This window comes from Cnephaeus nilssonii, assembly GCF_951640355.1.
Source record: "Cnephaeus nilssonii genome assembly, chromosome: 17".
Lineage (NCBI taxonomy): Eukaryota > Metazoa > Chordata > Mammalia > Chiroptera > Vespertilionidae > Cnephaeus > Cnephaeus nilssonii.
In genome coordinates this window covers 11,238,017-11,256,019 of record NC_137088.1, presented here as the reverse complement: position 1 = coordinate 11,256,019, position 18,003 = coordinate 11,238,017, and the positions used below count along the sequence as shown (strand labels likewise).

Below are 18,003 nucleotides of genomic sequence, written 5' to 3'. Positions count from 1 at the left end.
GCTCTTTGGTCCTTTACCGGACAGAGAATGCCTCCGTCAGAATCGAAACCTTTGCATGCGCTTCATTGGGGATAACTTTCCCAAAGGAGGGAGTCCCAGAGACAACAGTAAGGTAAAGGCGAGGAATCTGTCGTGAAGACAAAGGCTTTGCTTTCAAAAGGAGGCAAGCCTTGTGCTCACAGGTGATCTGGATTCTCATTGAGGCGAACACACAAGCTTGTGTGGCTTTTTTCTTCTTTTTTTTTTGTAATATAAAGTGAGAGATTTCACTAAAAAAGGTTAAAATTGAAGTGAGTAATCTTCAGTGCATAATGCAACTGTTAATTTTAGCTCCTTGCGTGGGTGCCGCGCTGACTTGAACAGCCGGCTGGAGCCTTCATTAGCGGAGAAGCAGGCAGCCCGAGACAGGTGGAGCCGGAGCAAGCCGGGAACGGGGTTCGCCGGGAGCCGGTCATCCGTGTTAGGAACCCGGTCTTGTCCCCCTCGTCCTCCGCCCTGCCATGCTCGCTGCCCTTCTCGCCACTGACTTCTCATCTTTTTTGCAGGTTGACGATGTGGCGCGCTGTGTGAGGGCATCGCAGGGACATGGGCATTCCGAACTGTTAATGGGGACATGGGACTCCGGTTGCCTCTGATCTGCGTGGATTTTCCCGGTGCAGAACGACAGAAGCCGCCAGTGAAGTCGCCGAGACCTACAGCAGGAATTCTGCGCCAAAGGTACAAAGTCTTGTGGTTTGGCTGTCATCTCATCTGTGGGTTTTATTTTATTATTACTGTTGTTGCATAAATGCGCCTGTTTGCATCGAACAGTTCACGAAAGGTGAACAGAACTGACAGGGATCTGGATCAGGGACGCAGCTGGCTTCTCGTTTGTGAAATTGGAACTCAACGTGTTCATCGCATTTTCCATGTTAAATCTGATCGCGATCTGATTTTTATGGAAATGCTCTGGAAAAAAAGTTAGGGCGACAGAAGTCCCATCTCCTCCCCCTCCCCAGTACACTGAGAAACAAGCTGTTTGCCGTTGGGAGACAGAAATGGTTATTTTGTCAACTCCGTGCATACCCAGTTTCACGGGAAGAAGAGAAATCAGTCACAGGGCACTGGATGGGACAGCCCACAGCCTCCCCGAACCCAAAAGCAGGGCTCACGAATCACTCACAGACCCAAACCACCTTCCTCGAGGAAACCGGTCCCCTTTTCATTCCCACAATCCTTTGCCACAGGAGCCTGTGCTGTTTAAGGATATCATTAGCTACCATCTGTCCAGTCATGGTGGCTCTTAGCAAATTTGCAACAGAAATTGCCATGGTTTTGCTTTTTCTCATATTTCCTTTAGCCTGCCGGAAATCCAGATACTGAATTAGCAAATGGTAATTAAACGCTCCCCAGGAAACGTACCAAAACATGGATTTGTCCGATACTAATTACCGTTGTCCCAACTGGGAACAGAACCAGCATGGCTGTGAAATGTTTTGTGAAGAACAGCTGACTTTCTAGGCGACAATGACTTTTTCTCTCCTTTTCTTTTTCCTTTCTCCTTCCCGTTCTCTCTCTCTCTCTCTTTCTCTCTCTCTCCTCCTTTATTTTGCTCACATCTTAAAAAAAAAAGAAACCAAGAAGCAAGTCAGTGCTAAATTATTCATGAGCCTCCTCTGACCGCAGCCCATCAGAAAGGGAAGTGTCAGGCAGGGGTCAGAGAAAAAGAAAGAAATAGCAAACAGGCTTGAACTTGGACAAGCCATCTCCAGAGCCTGTGCCAGCGTGGTGGTCCATTGTGAGCCTGCAGCGGCGGCCTTCAGAGCCACGGCTTCCTGGGCTGCTGCCAGAGGCGCCTTCCCCGGGGTCTGTGCAGCGGGCTCCTGCACCAGCTGGGCAGAGGGCTCCTGCTTTGAATCAAGTCGCTGTCAGTTTGCAGCCAGTTTTTTTTCTGGCCCTGAAAGGTCTATTGTCCAGCGTAGGTCCTATATTTATACGGAATGGTTGCCTCTTAAGTTGATGTTTGCCCCTTGAGTGCAGTGTTCCTTATCCCTAGGAAAGTATGTCTACGGTGAAAACTTGCAAATCGTTTCTGAGTCATCCTTAAGGCGCTGCCAAACACCAGCACCACCTCTTGGCTCAGAAGCGCAGGCGGTATCTGTGCAACAGTTGGAGACATACTCTCACTCTTGTTCTTCTGCTTTGTAGTGGGTCCCGGGGGCTGTTAGTTGTGTGCAAGTATGTGTCTCTGTTTATTTGTTTGCCCATTTTGATGGCAAATGTATTCACCAGGGCACGTGTTTGTGGGGGTGTGGCTAGGGCAGCCAGTTCTGCCTCTTGTGTCCGCCTTGGGTACCTGGTGGGATCTTGCTTCCGTCTCCTTTTGTATAAAATTGGCAGGGATGCCTGAGCTGCTCATTTGAATGAGGATATGAAGGGAGGGATGAAATACCTCCAAAATAATGGTGAATACTGCCCCCGGCTCTAACCTGATTGTCTGACATCCTAACCTTGCAGGGCATCAAACCTTGCTATTTTAATTTGCGTCTGAGAGAATGTCCGAGCCAGGGGACCTGAGTCAGGCCATCGTGGAGGAAGGCGGGACGGAGCAGGAGAGGACCACCCCGGAGAATGGCATCGTTAAGGCAGAGAGTCTGGACGAAGAGGAGAAGCTGGAACTGCAGGTAAGTCTGGGGAAAACTGACTCTCAGGCTATTGTGTACAGTTCCTGCTTTTCCTTTTTAGACTGCTTTGAAAGTTTGCTTTCTTCTTTTCTACAAAAGAGTTTGACTAGGAGAATGACTAGGAAATCCATCAAGCTATCCTCTCCCTCCCCAATCATTGGTCATTCATTTTTTTCTGACTACATCGTGCTCGAAATGGCCCTTTGACATGAAAAACATCCAACGACTGAATTTGCACACAGCATCACCATACTAATTTCCAGACCACCTCAAGGAGTTTGGGGAAGGCTTCTTTAGGCGAGCTGAGTTTAAAAAAACAACATGAATTTGCTATTCCTTGGAAAGATGAAGACTCAGCTCACGAAAGACTAGGAAAAATCAAAGATATGAGCTCTGCTGACCGTCACAGGCAGGCTAAGGTTAGATTCTTATTAACAGACAAACCTAAGTCCTAGAATTCCCAGCCAGAGGTGGAGAGAAAGATAGATGGACAGATAGAGAACTATAAAAGGGGTAGAAATAGAAATCAGGGTGATTGAAATATTGAAAAAGTGACATGATTAAATATGTCATGAGTTATGAGGGGAGGGAAAGGGGGTTCATAGAGAAAAAACAAACTGTTCTTGCAGACAGCTTGTATGGGTTTTCTTTGAACATACCTACAAAAGTATTAACTCTTTTTATTTACCAGTGAGCAAAGGCAGATAACCACATAATGGCCCAAAGCTTCAAGGTCGGGTTTTCTTCTCTCTAATAGCTGCTAAACAAGAGAGCGAAAAGTTCAATGGTCAGAAGTTTGGGGAGGAGTCCTCCCAGTGCCTAGAATGCCTTTGTGGCTCTCACTGTTGATTTCTCCACTGTAGTGACACCTTTATTTTGCTTCTCTCTCTCTCTCTCTCTCTCTCTCTCTCTCTCTCTCTCTCTCTCTCTCTCTCTCTCTCCTCTCCCCCCTCTCCCTCTCCCTCTCCCTCTCTCTCCCCTCCTTCTCTCTCCTCTCTCCTCTCTCCTCTTCTCTCTCCTCTTTGCTCTCTCCTCTTTGCTCTCTCCTCTCTCTCTCTCTCCTTCTCTCACTGTCCATTTATGGTTGGTTTGTTTTATTTTGCTTTATTTCTAACACACAGAGGCGGCTGGCAGCTCAGAACCAAGAAAGAAGAAAATCAAAGGTAGGGTCCTGGGGATTCTACGTAGACCTGGTGGCATGGGTAGCAGTTGCATATTTGACGCCTGAGTTAACGGGTTTGCCATCCATCTGGCGGGTCGTGTGGAGAGATTGTGGTAGATTTGGGCTGTACTGGTGCTGTCTGCTTTCAACGGGGTCACGTTCACGTCTACCTTCCTTTCTTGCTCTGGGTGCTTTTCCATGAGAGCATTTAGGGTTCCCAAAGCTGCAAATGTACCCATTTGAACCCCAGTTCCCACCTGCAGAGTTGACATGCTTTGCAAAGCCAACAGCTGCTTGTTTTGTTTTCTGTGTAAGTAAAATCCGGGGTGACTGTTTCAGCCTCCCAATTGCTTTCCGTCTGGGAGTAGACAGGGGCCGGTGTCTAGGACATGTTTGTCCTCTTTGTCAAGCATCTTCTCAGTTAAGTCGCTTCCCAGCTTCGTTTCAGTAGACATTCTCTTGTCTCACCTTCCTCTTCTGGCATTTCCGTGAAATGGCAGCGACTCATCCCTCATGCGTTTCCAATGTGGTGGGCACAGTTGGCTGGAGGCGTCCCTTAAATCCATCCATTCACATCTTCCCTCACCTCTGTGCCCACCACCACCAGGGCCTGATGCTTTGAGCTAATGTGGACAGCACTGAGGGGCGGACCCGAAGCTCAGTGTTGAGCTCCGATTTGGGGTTGTCACATGGCAGTGGAGATGATTGGGCGGCCTGAGAATATTTTGTGTGTGTTTCCTTCCTTTTCTCCTCCACCCCTCTTCTCTCCCCTCCCCAGTCAGGAGCAGGGAAAGGGAAACTGACGCGCAGTCTCGCTGTCTGTGAAGAATCCTCAGCCAGACCCGGAGGGGAAAGTCTCCAAGATCAGGTATACGCCCCCGTTACTATGGTTACTTGCACGAGCGGGACCCACCTTTGTGTGCATGGGTGTGAATCTGGCATTAGACAGTGTTTTGGGGGCGAAGGAACATCATTGGAAGAAAGAAAGTGTTTCTCTGGCTTCATCCCCTGTGTATGAGACGTTTGAAACTAGTGTCACGGTTTGTCACAGAGTATTACGTTTGTTTTTTTTCCAGACCCTCTGAAAACTGCAAATGGAAAGGAATTCAAAAGAATTTAGATTAAAACCTAAAAAGTAAGCCCAGTAAGGGCTGGGTTTCCTCAAAGGCTCTCTCTTGATAAGACTGAACCAAATGCAGACCTAAGTGTCCCATCTCCTTCCTTACGGGATAGTCTTACCTCTCACCTCCCCCAAATGCATTTGCCTATAAAAACACAACCCTTGGCTATAATCAAACGTTAGGAATAGAGAAAAAAAAAGTGCATTGATCTTGGGAGAAGTCCTTTGATGGCTGTTAGTGGAGATGTCTCAATACTGGAGAAATGATTCAGAGAGGAATCTGAGCTGATGGTGAATTTAAGTTCATGTTATACATGTTTTGCTGCAGATGCGCACGGTGATTGTTGCTAACTTACAGCAAGGCTCTAAAAAACTCAACTTCCAGCAAAACCCTTTTGTTGACAAAAACGGGAAACGTCACATCATCTTTATTTTTGTTTGCCTTGTAGGCATCATATTAGCTTTTATTAAAATGGTCTTGCTGCTGATATTTCCCTTATTTTATCAGAGGCTGAGAGCAGTCAAGACAAAAGTGAAATGATTTATCTGAGCCCAGGGGAGGGAAAATTGATTTAAGATACCATTATTTTTTGTTTGGTCTTGTTTTGCTTTTCTCTTTGTACTTTAATTGAAATCCTCTAAATTCTCCTCATGGTTACAGAGAGCACTGAGAGCACTTTCTTTAAAAGGACCAAAAATAAAACCCTTCTCGATTTTTGTCCTGAGAGTACTTTTTGTTCCCCAGCCGCATTTTCTCAACATGCCACTCCTGTTGTGGGCATGAACAGGCTACCTTTCAGTAGCCATCAAGATGTTTCATCCACAAGCTTTCTTTTCCTTGGGTTCTGAGAAACGTGTGGCTTTCCTTCAGCATTTTATTTGTGCTTCTATTTTTACTGGAGATTGGAAAGGGGGAATCATGTGACTATCCCGGCTTGTATTATTTCAATGTTGATTGACGGCTTGTAATGTACTGCACATGCCACGTGTTAACTCTGCAGAATGACAGACTCTGGGAGAAGGGCTGTCCCCGTTGTCCCCTACTCCAATGCAGGGCAGAGGTGGACAGCCTTTAAAGACGTAATCTGATTTTTATCCCATTTGGCAAGATACCAGGAGGAATTTTTTTTAAAAAAATATATTTATTGATTTCACAGAGGAAGGGAGAGGGAGAAAGAAATAGAAACATCAATGATGAGAGAGAATCATTGATCAGCTGCCTCCTGCACACCCCACACTGGGGATCGAGCCCACAACCCGGGCATGTGCCCTGACCGGGAATCGAACCGTGATCTCCTGGTTCATAGGTTGATGCTCAACCACTGAGCTACACTGGCCAGGCAGGAGGAAATTTTTTAAGAGAGCATCTGTATCCTAGTGCCCGTCCTGGACCTAAGTCTAGTTTCTCCATACAATTGGTGCAGAGAAATAAGATGCAAATGGTGCTTTGTTCCTACTGGTTCCAAGCTCAGTAACCAAGACTAGGAGAGAAGTACAGCTTGCAAGCTTCTCTTTGGACTGGCTGAGGGGTGGTGGGAGCAGGGAGGGTGCCAGACAGTAGCCAGACACACATGTAAGCAAGTGGCCGTGCTAGACTTTTTAGAGAATAAAGAAGCAGACCTTTGAACTTGATATGCAATGCCTTCATTAGCTACCACCGGCACTTACAAAGTATGGGATCTGAATCCCAGAGAACACTGGCAGACATATACAGCGTATGGATTGTATTGCTTCCCCTGTTTGTATATTTCACAGTATTTGGAAAACTGCCTTCATTTTCCTGTGTGGGAAAAACTCTTGCTACCTGTATTACTTGATCTCAGACCCATAGTTGATGGTTCAGTCTGTCCTTAAGTTAAAGGAGTTTTGCTTTTCTAATGTGATACTCTTTATCAGTGTATTACTGCAACTTGAAATCATTCTTCTCCTGTTGTTGGACATAAACTTATCCTGTACCGATGTATTTATTAACACTTGTATTTTATTATTGAGCATATCAATAAAAATATTAAAAAATAACAGATTGTTTTTTACCAACTCTATAGCACTTTTGTGTGTTCTTTCAACACCATAATGTATATGTTTGTATAGAACAGATAGGTGTTTTTCTGAGTATAGTATTATTCCACACATGGCATGAGTTTGTCCAATTTTTTGGTAAATAATGTCAGTTAGCCTCTGCTCTTACGTGAGTATTTCTAAGCCTCTTTGATTTAAGACTTAAACTTATGGAGGCTGGGAGGTTTAGCTGGTTTTGAAGAAGCAATGAGACCACTTTCATGGCCTGGTACCCTCAGTTTCCCACCTGATCAGCTGTCAAATTGATTTTTCCCCACCCCCTTCCTGTCTTCTGAAACAGGCATGTTCCAGCTGCTTTCTTAGCAAGTAGAAACAAATCATAACCCTAAAATCTGCCTGAAGCGTTGTGGACTAAGACATTTTGGTCCCAAATCAAGTGATTAAAAACACTCAGTTTTACATATTTCTTACATGGTCATCTCCAGAATCAATATGTGACTGTCAGGACATCAGCTCAGATAAATATGTAGCATGAGAATGTAGTCTATTTCATCTTCTGTAGCACATGTCTTTCCAGCCATGGTGGACTTTTTATTCCAGCTATGAATTCACAATGAAGCCCCTCCCCAAAAAAGAAAGTTGGCGTTGGAGGGCTTTGATTTTCTGCTTGTTCGATCAGACAAGTGAACCAAAGAACCATTAAGAATCCCCGATTGGCCATAATTTGAGGGTGTACAGCATCCATTTAGTCACATGTAGATGAGCACTAGTTTAGTTTCCCGTGAAAAACACTATTAGTCACTGGGAATATTTTTTCCCCTACATCATAAATTTTAATGTCACTAGTGAAAGAAAGCTTTCCCATCAAATGATCTCTTACATAAGAGCATGTGGGCTTAATGTTGACTAATTTGTCATCGTTTCAATCATAGCATAGGATTGTCATAAAACTAAAAAACATAATTTGGCTCATTCTTCTTCAAAACAGTGAACATACCATCAACCAAATGGCTGATATACAAGTTAATACAAAAATGCTTCATTTTCAGTGCAAAATAAATAAATACAAAAGCGGATTCAGCCGCAAATACTATACATGGTCAATCTTATACCAAGCAATAGTCCAAGAGACTCTTACATTTTGGAAAGGATTAACTGATGCTAAAATTGAACTCGTATTAAATATTTATATATAATTGATGGAAAATATAATTCTAGTTTCTACCCTTTTCTAAAAGGCGATGCTGATTATAACTATATATTATGATGATTTATTAGGGGCATTTGTAAACCATGCATGAATGACAATAATGCATACCTAATATTCCTGCAATTATATAGCTTGGTTTTTCTTAGTAGTAAAAAATCATTGTTGATACAGTGGTAAAGTAGACTTTCTCTTGTAAATTGGCTAGTAGGGTCTTTATTTATGTCTGTTCTATATGTAGTAATGATTCGTAACATCTGTCTGTTTGTATTTGTGCCAGTTGCTCCTTATAAGAGCTCATAGGAAAGAACTATGGAAGCCACTCCATGTTTGAGACATGGCAGTGGCTGAGATGCAAGCTCACTGATAAAGAACTGTTTCCTAGGTGTTTACAGGTAAACCTGTAGAGGAAACAAGAGTTCTGATCTACAGGAATGTAACTTGCTTAAGGTTAACCATCGTGAGGCAAAGTTTTAGTGCTAGATGTTTCTCCTGACCTGCCACTGACTCCTGAACTTTAATTCAACTGCAAGGGCAATTATTTTTCTGACAGGTTGAATTTTTTTGCCATTTAAGAAAGAAAGAAAAAAAAACTGCACCTGGCTTTCATTTGCCTGTACGTGATAAACTCTATGCAAACGAAGCCAGACAGAAATTATTAAATCTGGCCCTAAATTATTATATTTTTTCCCCAACAGGAATCAATTCATTTACAGCTTTCCAGTTTCCCCAGCCTGCAAGAGGAGGATAAATCTAGGAAAGATGACCCTGAAAGAGAAAAAGAAAAGGATAAAAACAAAGATAAATCCTCTGAAAAACCCAAGATCAGAATGTTATCAAAAGGTGAATGTAAAAGTTTTCTTAACTTACTCAATTTAGAAAAATGAAGAATCAGAATAATTCTAGATTTTACATGCATATTCACCTCCCCAAAACTCCGTATTTAATTTTGTGTGTGTGTGTGTGTGTGTGTGTGTGTGTGTGTGTGTGTGTAAAAGATGTGAACTTGATTTTTTCCCCCCTGTTCATGGTGTCATTATTTGTGTAGCCTAAAAGGTTATTTTTAGGATCACATTTTTGGGAGGTTTTCATTGGGACCTCCTATTTTCAAAGATAAGTTTATAGGAGCAGTGAATATAAATTTGCTCTTGTTTCAGGTTTATTAGTCCCATTCATTTAGATTGATGAACAGCAGTGATACCCAGTTTTATATCTTAACTTTCATATTTATCTTTAAGGACAGATAGTGGACTAGCAATGCTCAGTCCACAAGTGATATACTCCCCAAAGCACAGATGTATGTAGTATCCATGTCAGTGAAATACACACTTACCACTTTACCTGCCACAGATGAACTTGGTTTGTGCAACCCATATACTGCTATATAATATCTCACTTAAAATATACACATTTCTACTTCAATAAAGTTTTTCCCCAAAAAAAGTCATTCCTTCTAAATCTGTAATCCTACAATCTAGACTTTTCAAATTGTTGCCATACATAGAACTGTACAAATCTAAAAGAAGAAAAAGTAAAAACAAATTGAAATTAAGTTGAAATGAACAATGCCACAAACAGATAGCTTCGCAGTAGACTTTGGTTAGTAACTGAGAAAGGATAGGGCATTCGATCAGCTGAGGAACGGCAACTACTTCTAACATTATGCTCTATAACCATCATCTGCTTATATTCACTGCTGAATATCTAAAATTCCAGGTGTATACAAGAGTAAAGAAATACAGCATCCTAAAATGGTTTTAGAAATTAAGCTTTAGCTAGAATCAGAAGATAGGGTATTCTTTTTCTTTCTTTCTTTCTTTTTTTTTTTTTTTGCCTTCTCTGTTTTAAGAATAAGAGGGTTCCATGAGATCTCCAACTCCAGAGCTCTCTCTGTGGGTTGAGAGTACCTGTCACGTGGAGGTCATGCCCTTGCTGATTTTAAGCTCAGAAGGAACCCATGGTAATTGACTCCGCCCACCACCCACCCGGACGGTGCCTCCCATGATGGTAGAGTCGGCCACACTCGGGATCTATTGGGTGTTCTCAATCCCTGAATCTAATTTTTATTCTGATGTTAGACTGTCAGACTGCTCGTTTTGAAATAGGCATCTTTCATAGCAACAGCTTCACCTAAAGTTTACCTGAGCAGGAGGGAAACAGGAAAGGTTGGGAAAACCTTTTGACTACCCCCACCCCCATCCCTCACTCCAACCACCACCCTCCTCATTCCTGACAACTCCGTCATGCTGTTTGTTTCAGATTGCAGCCAAGAATACACGGATTCTACAGGCATAGACTTACATGAGTTTCTGATTAACACGCTAAAGAATAATTCCAGGTAAATTCTTAAACAAACCTCTTATTTTTAGAAGACTCGAATGGAATATTATCGTTGAACTCATTCATCCAAATACTTCTAAGAGCGGAGTTGTAAAGTATAGACACCTTCTCTGATGTCTTAAACCCTCTCCTGGGTTTGTATGTTGACTATTGATAGAGAGTCTTAATTCCTGGGTGAATAAGTTATAGTTTACAAATTCTGCTTTCCTGGTCACAAAGAGATACGGGTTAAGGGGAAAAATAGAGGGGGGGGGGGAATCAATATCAAATAAACCAATTATGCTCCAATGCAGTTACATAACCCCCTGCTTGGGCTTTGCTTTGTTCTAGTTTCCAATTAATTTAAAATATGCAATTTATTTGATGTGCTTTATGAGCCTAATACCTTGCATATTCTAATTAACATGAAAACTGCAAATGTGTCGATTATTACAAAATATTTAACCATTAGTGAGTTTAGAAATAATCTTAAGAGGAATGAAACCATATGTATTAGATAGCATAGTCAAAAGAAGAGTTAGATAAGGGTTTGGAGGCACGATCTTTTTCATGCATCCAAATGAACTTTTTGAGTCTTTGGCAGTGGAAAAGTACATTAAAAACTACATTTTCGCATTTATTTTGCAGGGACAGGATGATCCTCTTGAAAATGGAGCAGGAAATTATTGATTTCATCAGTGACAACAAGTATGTTAAATGGCAGTTCTGGTTAATTTGTACGATGTGTCTTAATTTGGCGTTTGGGTTGAATTATTCACTCTGGAAAGGTTTAGGGATGGATAAAACATTTAATACGTTTGCTGATCCGTTAAGTGGAGATTCTATTGGAGCTCTATGCTAATGGGGATTGTTGCTTGGACCATGTTTGCTCCTGCTTGTTAAATTCCTGACAAAATGGCTATGAACCGGGGCCCACTGATTAGCATAGAGTAGCTGTAACAAGAAGCGACCCTTTTCATTTTTATGATAGTGTTTTAATGGGCTCCAGCTGGCTGCAGTCAGTTATGCCTGGAAATAATTGTGCCGCTGTCACTGTAAACCACGTAATGACACATCTCCAGCTAGGCGTCTGCACTCCCATACGATGCCGTATCGTTTGGTCCTGCGCCTGGCTCCGGCGATAAGGTATCATGGGCTAAAACGGAACGCTTTCCAAACAGACACTGCGTTCTCCTTGGTGGGAGAAATGTGCAACTAGGAAACAAAGGTGTTTATTGTAGCCTAATCGATGCATCTACAATAAGGGGACAGTTTGTCTCAACACGGGAACATGAAGTGATGCCAGAGATGAAGCGGTTTGGATGGGAGAGGAACGGTTTTGTGTGTGTGTGCGCCCGTGAAATGTACTTGGGGCCAGAGACAAAAATGCTGATCCCACTTTTTTTCCGGTCCTCTCTTCCAGTAACCATTATAAAAAGTTCCCTCAGATGTCCTCCTATCAGAGGATGCTCGTCCACCGTGTGGCAGCTTACTTCGGGTTGGACCACAATGTCGATCAAACGGGGAAATCTGTTATCATCAATAAGACCAGCAGCACGCGAATGTAAGCCCCATCGCTGCCTTTAGTTAGCATTTATTTTCCTTTTCTCTTCTGTGTTCATTTATAAGAGCGCAGTGTAAAATGCGACGTACGTGACATTTAAGATGCACAGTGTTCTTAATCGCTCGTTCTTATCAGCAGTCGTGTGGCATTTATCTGTAGAGGATGATCGGAGGACCGGGGAAGTTTATAAAATTCAGGCAACGAAGTGGATTTATTCCCTGATCTCTGACAGAGCTCCTGAAACATGTTTTCTTTCCTTCCATCCGTGCCCCTTGCGGTTATAAACAAAACCGTGAGACGTTTTATGGCAAAACGTAACTCACGTTAAAAATCACAGACATTTTAAAACAACCACGACATGTGCAGGGTAATTGGCCTTTTATTTCTTTCTGCGGCTTTTAAAGTCGAAAAAAGCAGCAAACCTGGAGGTAGAAATGCTGCCTCTAAGACCCAGTTCTTTACTCACTGGCTGTGCGGCCTGAACCGCGTCATTTAAAATCTGCCATCTCAGTGTCTGTCCCTTGCAAAATGACAGTTTTGAGCTAGATGATGCCTACGTTCTGGCTCTAAAAAGAGGATGGTTTTTGGTTTAGTTTTTTGTTTGTTTGTTGTTTTTTGTCCTTAAAAACAGTGTTTGCTTCTATCTTACTATCTTTCCATGGTCCCACCAGGAGCATAAGATGCGTAGTTATTTGCTTTGGAAATTTGGAGTTGTCTTGAACTTGGGTCTCTTTTGAGTACAGAGCAAGTCACTTTCATAAGCCAAATACATGTTAAATGGAAAAGCTGTCCTAAGTAAAGCATTCTCTTAAAACATGCGTGTGTTATAATTTCTTTCTTTTTTTTTCTTCACTGTGCTTGGTAAATTGTGTGCATTGCATAGTTTTTAGGAACGCTATGTCACTGAAGTGAACTTCTGTGTCAAGCAAAGAAACACGGTTAAAACCCTTTCTTTTCTGATCACCAGACGTCGGGACAGGAAGGGACGGAGATGAGGCTCTTTCTCGACTCAAGGCCCAGTCTGTGCTCAGCAGAACTGGAGTGAAGGCCTTAGTGGAGAAACACAAACGGGGAGATCAGAGACTGAGCTTGGCTATTACCTCAGGGACACTGGGCACTTCTCTGGGATTACTTATCTGCAGGAGAGTTTGAAGTGGAGACTATGTAAGAGCCCTTGAAGCTTCAGAATTATCGGGCCTTGTGGTTGCGTTCTACTTTGCTGGCAAAATACATTTTAGCATTTACCAGCTCTCCACTTTGATTGTTTTGAACAGTCTTAGAGATGGAAAGGTCACTGTCCTTTAATCCTTCACATCTTCCCTCTCCATCAATTCTCCTTTCTGTGTTGTAGTGACTGTTAGACGCCACAGGGCAGGGAGGGACACACTGATTGCAAACTAGGCAAGCAAGGAACTATTTTCTTTTCATTTGTTTTTCTCCTCTTTCTCTAAAAGCCCATAACAGAAAAGCCCATAGGTCAACGAGACTGTTTGATATCGTTTCAACCAATACAGAGAGTGCATTTATTTTTTTCATGCACACTCATTTTGCAATCACACGGTCATGAATCTTGGTAGCCATGTTTGAGACCCGTTCTCTTGTAGAATTGACTGCTTTCTGGTTGATCATGAATGGAGATTTTGAGTTGACATTCACCATATTGTGTTTTTCAACCTTTAGTTGTAGCTCTCTTTCCCCAGTATATTTCCAGAAATAGGTTTCACTCTCTAGCACTTTGAAATGTTTTCGATTGGAATTCTTTGTTAACTGTCAGATTAAGTGTCAACGCCAAATGAGCCTCTTGGAAATCTGGGGCGGAGGTATTAGGCTCTGTGCTATTTTGGTATCGCAAACAGTGTTTATAACGCATATACTCTCTATAATGTTGCTTTTTTGACATTCCCTTTGGAGGCTAAAAAAGTGTGAACAGTGATTTTATAAATACTATTTTATTGCTACAAATAGAAGAGTCTGTTTTTATGTGAGAAGTTTTACCCTTCTCTTTGTCTCTCTTCCTTGATCTACACTTTCTCTGGCTTATTTTTTTTTTTTATGTTTTTAAGCCCAGAACAGCTCATTGCTCATTTATTAAACAATTTTTTCACTCCCTTTCCTTTTCTTCAACCTAGAGAAAGGATTCATGTCCAGGGTATACCTTTTGGAGACCAAACACCATCTACTTGCACTAGTGTTTTCCAAAGGGCCAACATCAGTCAAGGCCAAAACCCCACACGCATCGGAATGTTTCTGCATATGACAGAGTAACAACTGTTTAACTAGCCCCAGATCATTTGTATGTTAAAAGGTTGTCATCTCTTGAATTTTTTTTCTTTTGTCTTTCACACTCATCCACTGTCATTGCCTTAAATCCCCTACTCTACAAGGACACAGCAAGAAAGGAAAGAGCAAATCCACTGAAGGAGAGTGGTGACAGGTCCCAGACACCCTGAAACAAGAATAGTGGTCTAAAGGCAGGGGTTTGGGGAAACACCAAGAGAGTCTAGTGCTCAAGAACTCCATGCCCTGATTCCTAAGGACCTCGGTGTTTGATGAGTGATATTTGGTACTTTGCTTGCTTGTTTGTTCCAGAACAGATAGTCAGCTGAGCTGGCTATTGGGTGAATCTCAAGAACCATGCACCTTGTTCTAGCACTAAGTAAAGCTTCTCTCTAGGTTGAAGCAGTTGAGCCCAGTTGACTTTGTTAAGAATCTTGAAGTGAAGGATAACTATTGCATGAGGAGGTAGGATTGTGGGACCTCCCACCGTCTCAGTGGGCTGACCCAGAGAGGGGTGGACAGCAGTACATCAGAATCTATGGACGTCAGTTCTGCTTAATATCTGAAGAGGCAAAGGTGTAGAATGGGAATCTTTAGTGTTTGACCCTTAGGCATTTCATTCCTTGTAAGTGATTAATTGCATTTTTACCAAAACCAACAGAAAAAACACCATACTTTCCTCCCATATTTATTATATTTCTTCACCTTTGGCTATGAATAAACAGAGTGGCATCCTCATATGGATGCTTGCTTGATAGTCCTCTGAAGAAGACCGGGTACCTCTTGGACATCCATGAGTGGCTGGTTGGCATCTTGTTGTTTCTAAACATAGTAACTTTATATAGGAAGCTTCATATAGGAAGAACTTGTGTCTTACTAATCTTAAGATTTCTGTTATTGGAGAGAGGCCATTAGCATATTACCATGGCTGTAGGAAGGAGATAATTAGGGCATAGAGTAGATTAAAAAAAATGTAGTTTAATGGTCAAAGGTGTTTGGTTTCCACTCAGTTGTGTACTTAAATGCTAGACTGTAATTATTGGTACAGATCTTCAAACAATAAATTGGAATCTACCAAGAGAAGTGGATATCTACCTAATATGCTTTATGCCCCAACCAGACTCCTTCCAACTTCTCAGCCTTTCTAGATTCCACAACATTCCCAGGGGAACATAGCCCCAAACTTCCTAATCTCTACTTCCCAATCTCCTGGCCTTCAACCCAGAAATATGAACACATAGCATTTCTTTATACATGCAAAAATTATCGGTTAATTCTGTGTCAATTAAAATACACTAATCATTCTGCACCTTCTCAGCAAGCAAAAATACAATATTTGCACATAAGCTTAAATGGAATACTTGTTTACACACCATTACAATATGTATACAAGCAAAAAGCCTTGAATGCCAAGAAACAATAGTCATGTTCAGCAGCTTTCAATGAACATGTTACTTTAAGAAAATTATTACTTGTTTATTTGGAACTGATGAATCAAACCATTATTTGATTATTATAGATTGGATCTATCCTAATTAAGGTTAACACGAATGTAAACGTCAGTTTAATATCCATTGGTGGACTTTTAGATCTAGGCTACTCAGAAAAATGTAAAAAGTGCTAAGAGTAGCTTGTAACATTTCCTGAGAGCTTTGCTAGTGCCTGGCATTGGGCTCGGCACTTTACTTGCACTGCCTGTATCTTATTTAATCCACCTAAGCCTTTTGAAATAAGTGTTATTACTCCCCCCCCCTTTTTTTTACAACAAAACAACACTTCTGTCATAGGGATGCTAAGTAGCTTGCAAGAAGTTGCACAGTTACTAAGCTGCAGAGCTGAAAAAGCACAGTAATGGGTGTTTTGAAAAGCCACATTCTGTTAGGCTTGCCAATCAGCAATTTATGTGTGAATTGTTTAAAACTTAGCTTAATTTTAAAACTGTTGCTATGTTACATTTAGTATGCTAGTTCACGTCCATTTTATGTAAAGTTGTTGGGTTGTGCTAATATGCATGGTGTTTTGTGGGGAGTAGAGCTTTGAGTCATCGGATATATTAATGCTACTTCCTTTTAATGTTCATATAATATTTTTAGTGATGTTCCTATAATATTGAAATGAAAGAATGGAGAGCTTAAAGAGAAGACAGTATCAGTATTAGCCCTCTTTTTTAAAAATATATATATTTTTATTGATTTCATAGAGGAAGGGAGAGGGAGAAAGATAGAAATATCAGTGATGAGAGAGACTTATTCATTGGCTGCCTCCTGCACATCCCACAACCTGGGCATGTGCCCTGACCAGAAATCAAACTGTGACTTCATGGTTCATAGGTTGATGCTCAACCACTGAGCCACGCTGGCTGGGCAGCCTTCTTCCTTTTAAATGTTTCCTTTATGGAAATTCTCAATGTATAGGCACACTTGTAGCAATGTGTATGTTTTGTGAAGCTAAGTAGATCTAGCTGGTGTGTAAGCCTCTTTGGTATTGTTGCTGATACTGGACTTCATACAGTTCAGAAATGGCCAAACTCACAAACAGATAATATAATATTCCAGGTCTTATTTACATGTGATTATTTCTCTTTTTCAAATTACACATTTTCTCCTTTATTCCTTGTCCCTTTTATTTTTTTATATCATTATAATTTAGATTTCCCCTTTAAAAGGAAGAAAAAGGTTGAGATTAGATACTATCACCTAGTTATTATCATTAGTAAATGCATGTTTCTATGCATATAGATCAACAAAGACAGAGCAATAAAATTTGTTTGTTTGCTAATTGGATTATATATATTGGAAGGTCTTAATGTAATAAACCAAGACCAGAAGCAGGGACCATAATTAATCCTGGTATTTTTTAAAGTAGCAGAGCAGCAGAAAGACTAAGAATTGCTTTGGCAAAATAAGACATTTTTTGCTGATTATAAAATAATATAGGCCATGAACGAAAATTTAGAAACTATTCAGAAAGTAAGAATATTTTCATTGTTCATAATCCAGTGATTAAATACAAACCACTTTTAAATTGTTGAATTTGTTTCCTATCTTTCTAAAATAATAGTTTTTGTTAATTTGTTGTTCTGAAATACTACATGTTTACTATAATAATCAGAAGTACATCAAAGGCTAGCAGTAAAAGTTACCCATTATCTTACCATCCAGAGACAATCACTGCTACCAGTGTTGTTCTTATTATATATTGTAGTTTCAACAAATCTGATCATGCTACATCTTTTACAAATTGCTTTTCTATGTTAGTAAAGTATTGAATATCATTTTATAAAGTTGCATATTACATATGGAGATATTTTAAGTTACTTAATCATTCCACCATGGATTTCCACTGTTTTGCTGTCTTGATCAATGGAACTGTGTATTAATTCATTACTATTTCCTATGATTTCAGTCTTAGAAATAGAATCACTGTGTCAAGGAGGATTGACACTTTCAAGGCTCTTAATGCCCATGGCCAGTGTGCCCGAGCAGTGGTACCAATTTAAGAGAAGATGTCTTACTGACCCTTGTGGCCTTTGACTGTTCTGCTTAATTTTGTTGTTGCTCATGAATAGCCTATATTAGAGGAGGGTCAAGGTGTATCCTATGCTAGTTTGCATGTCTCTGTTTATACACACAGTACACAATCAAACTAGAGAAGAATAAAATGAACTTTTCA

At 41.1% G+C, this 18,003-nt stretch overlaps 1 protein-coding gene across 1 annotated transcript in view; it reads left to right on the top strand.

Annotated features, from left to right (window-relative positions):
- Positions 1–618: 618 nt before the first annotated feature.
- Positions 619–18,003, top strand: part of ARPP21 (cAMP regulated phosphoprotein 21) — a 99,832-nt gene continuing 82,447 nt past the window's right edge. Inside the window, exons 1-8 of the mRNA XM_079795493.1 lie at positions 619–717; positions 2,497–2,663; positions 3,785–3,826; positions 4,604–4,693; positions 8,870–9,014; positions 10,431–10,509; positions 11,139–11,198; positions 11,914–12,054. Coding sequence (XP_079651619.1) covers positions 2,535–2,663; positions 3,785–3,826; positions 4,604–4,693; positions 8,870–9,014; positions 10,431–10,509; positions 11,139–11,198; positions 11,914–12,054 — 686 coding nt within the window. The 5' untranslated portion in view covers positions 619–717; positions 2,497–2,534. The remainder of the gene's footprint in view (positions 718–2,496; positions 2,664–3,784; positions 3,827–4,603; positions 4,694–8,869; positions 9,015–10,430; positions 10,510–11,138; positions 11,199–11,913; positions 12,055–18,003) is intronic.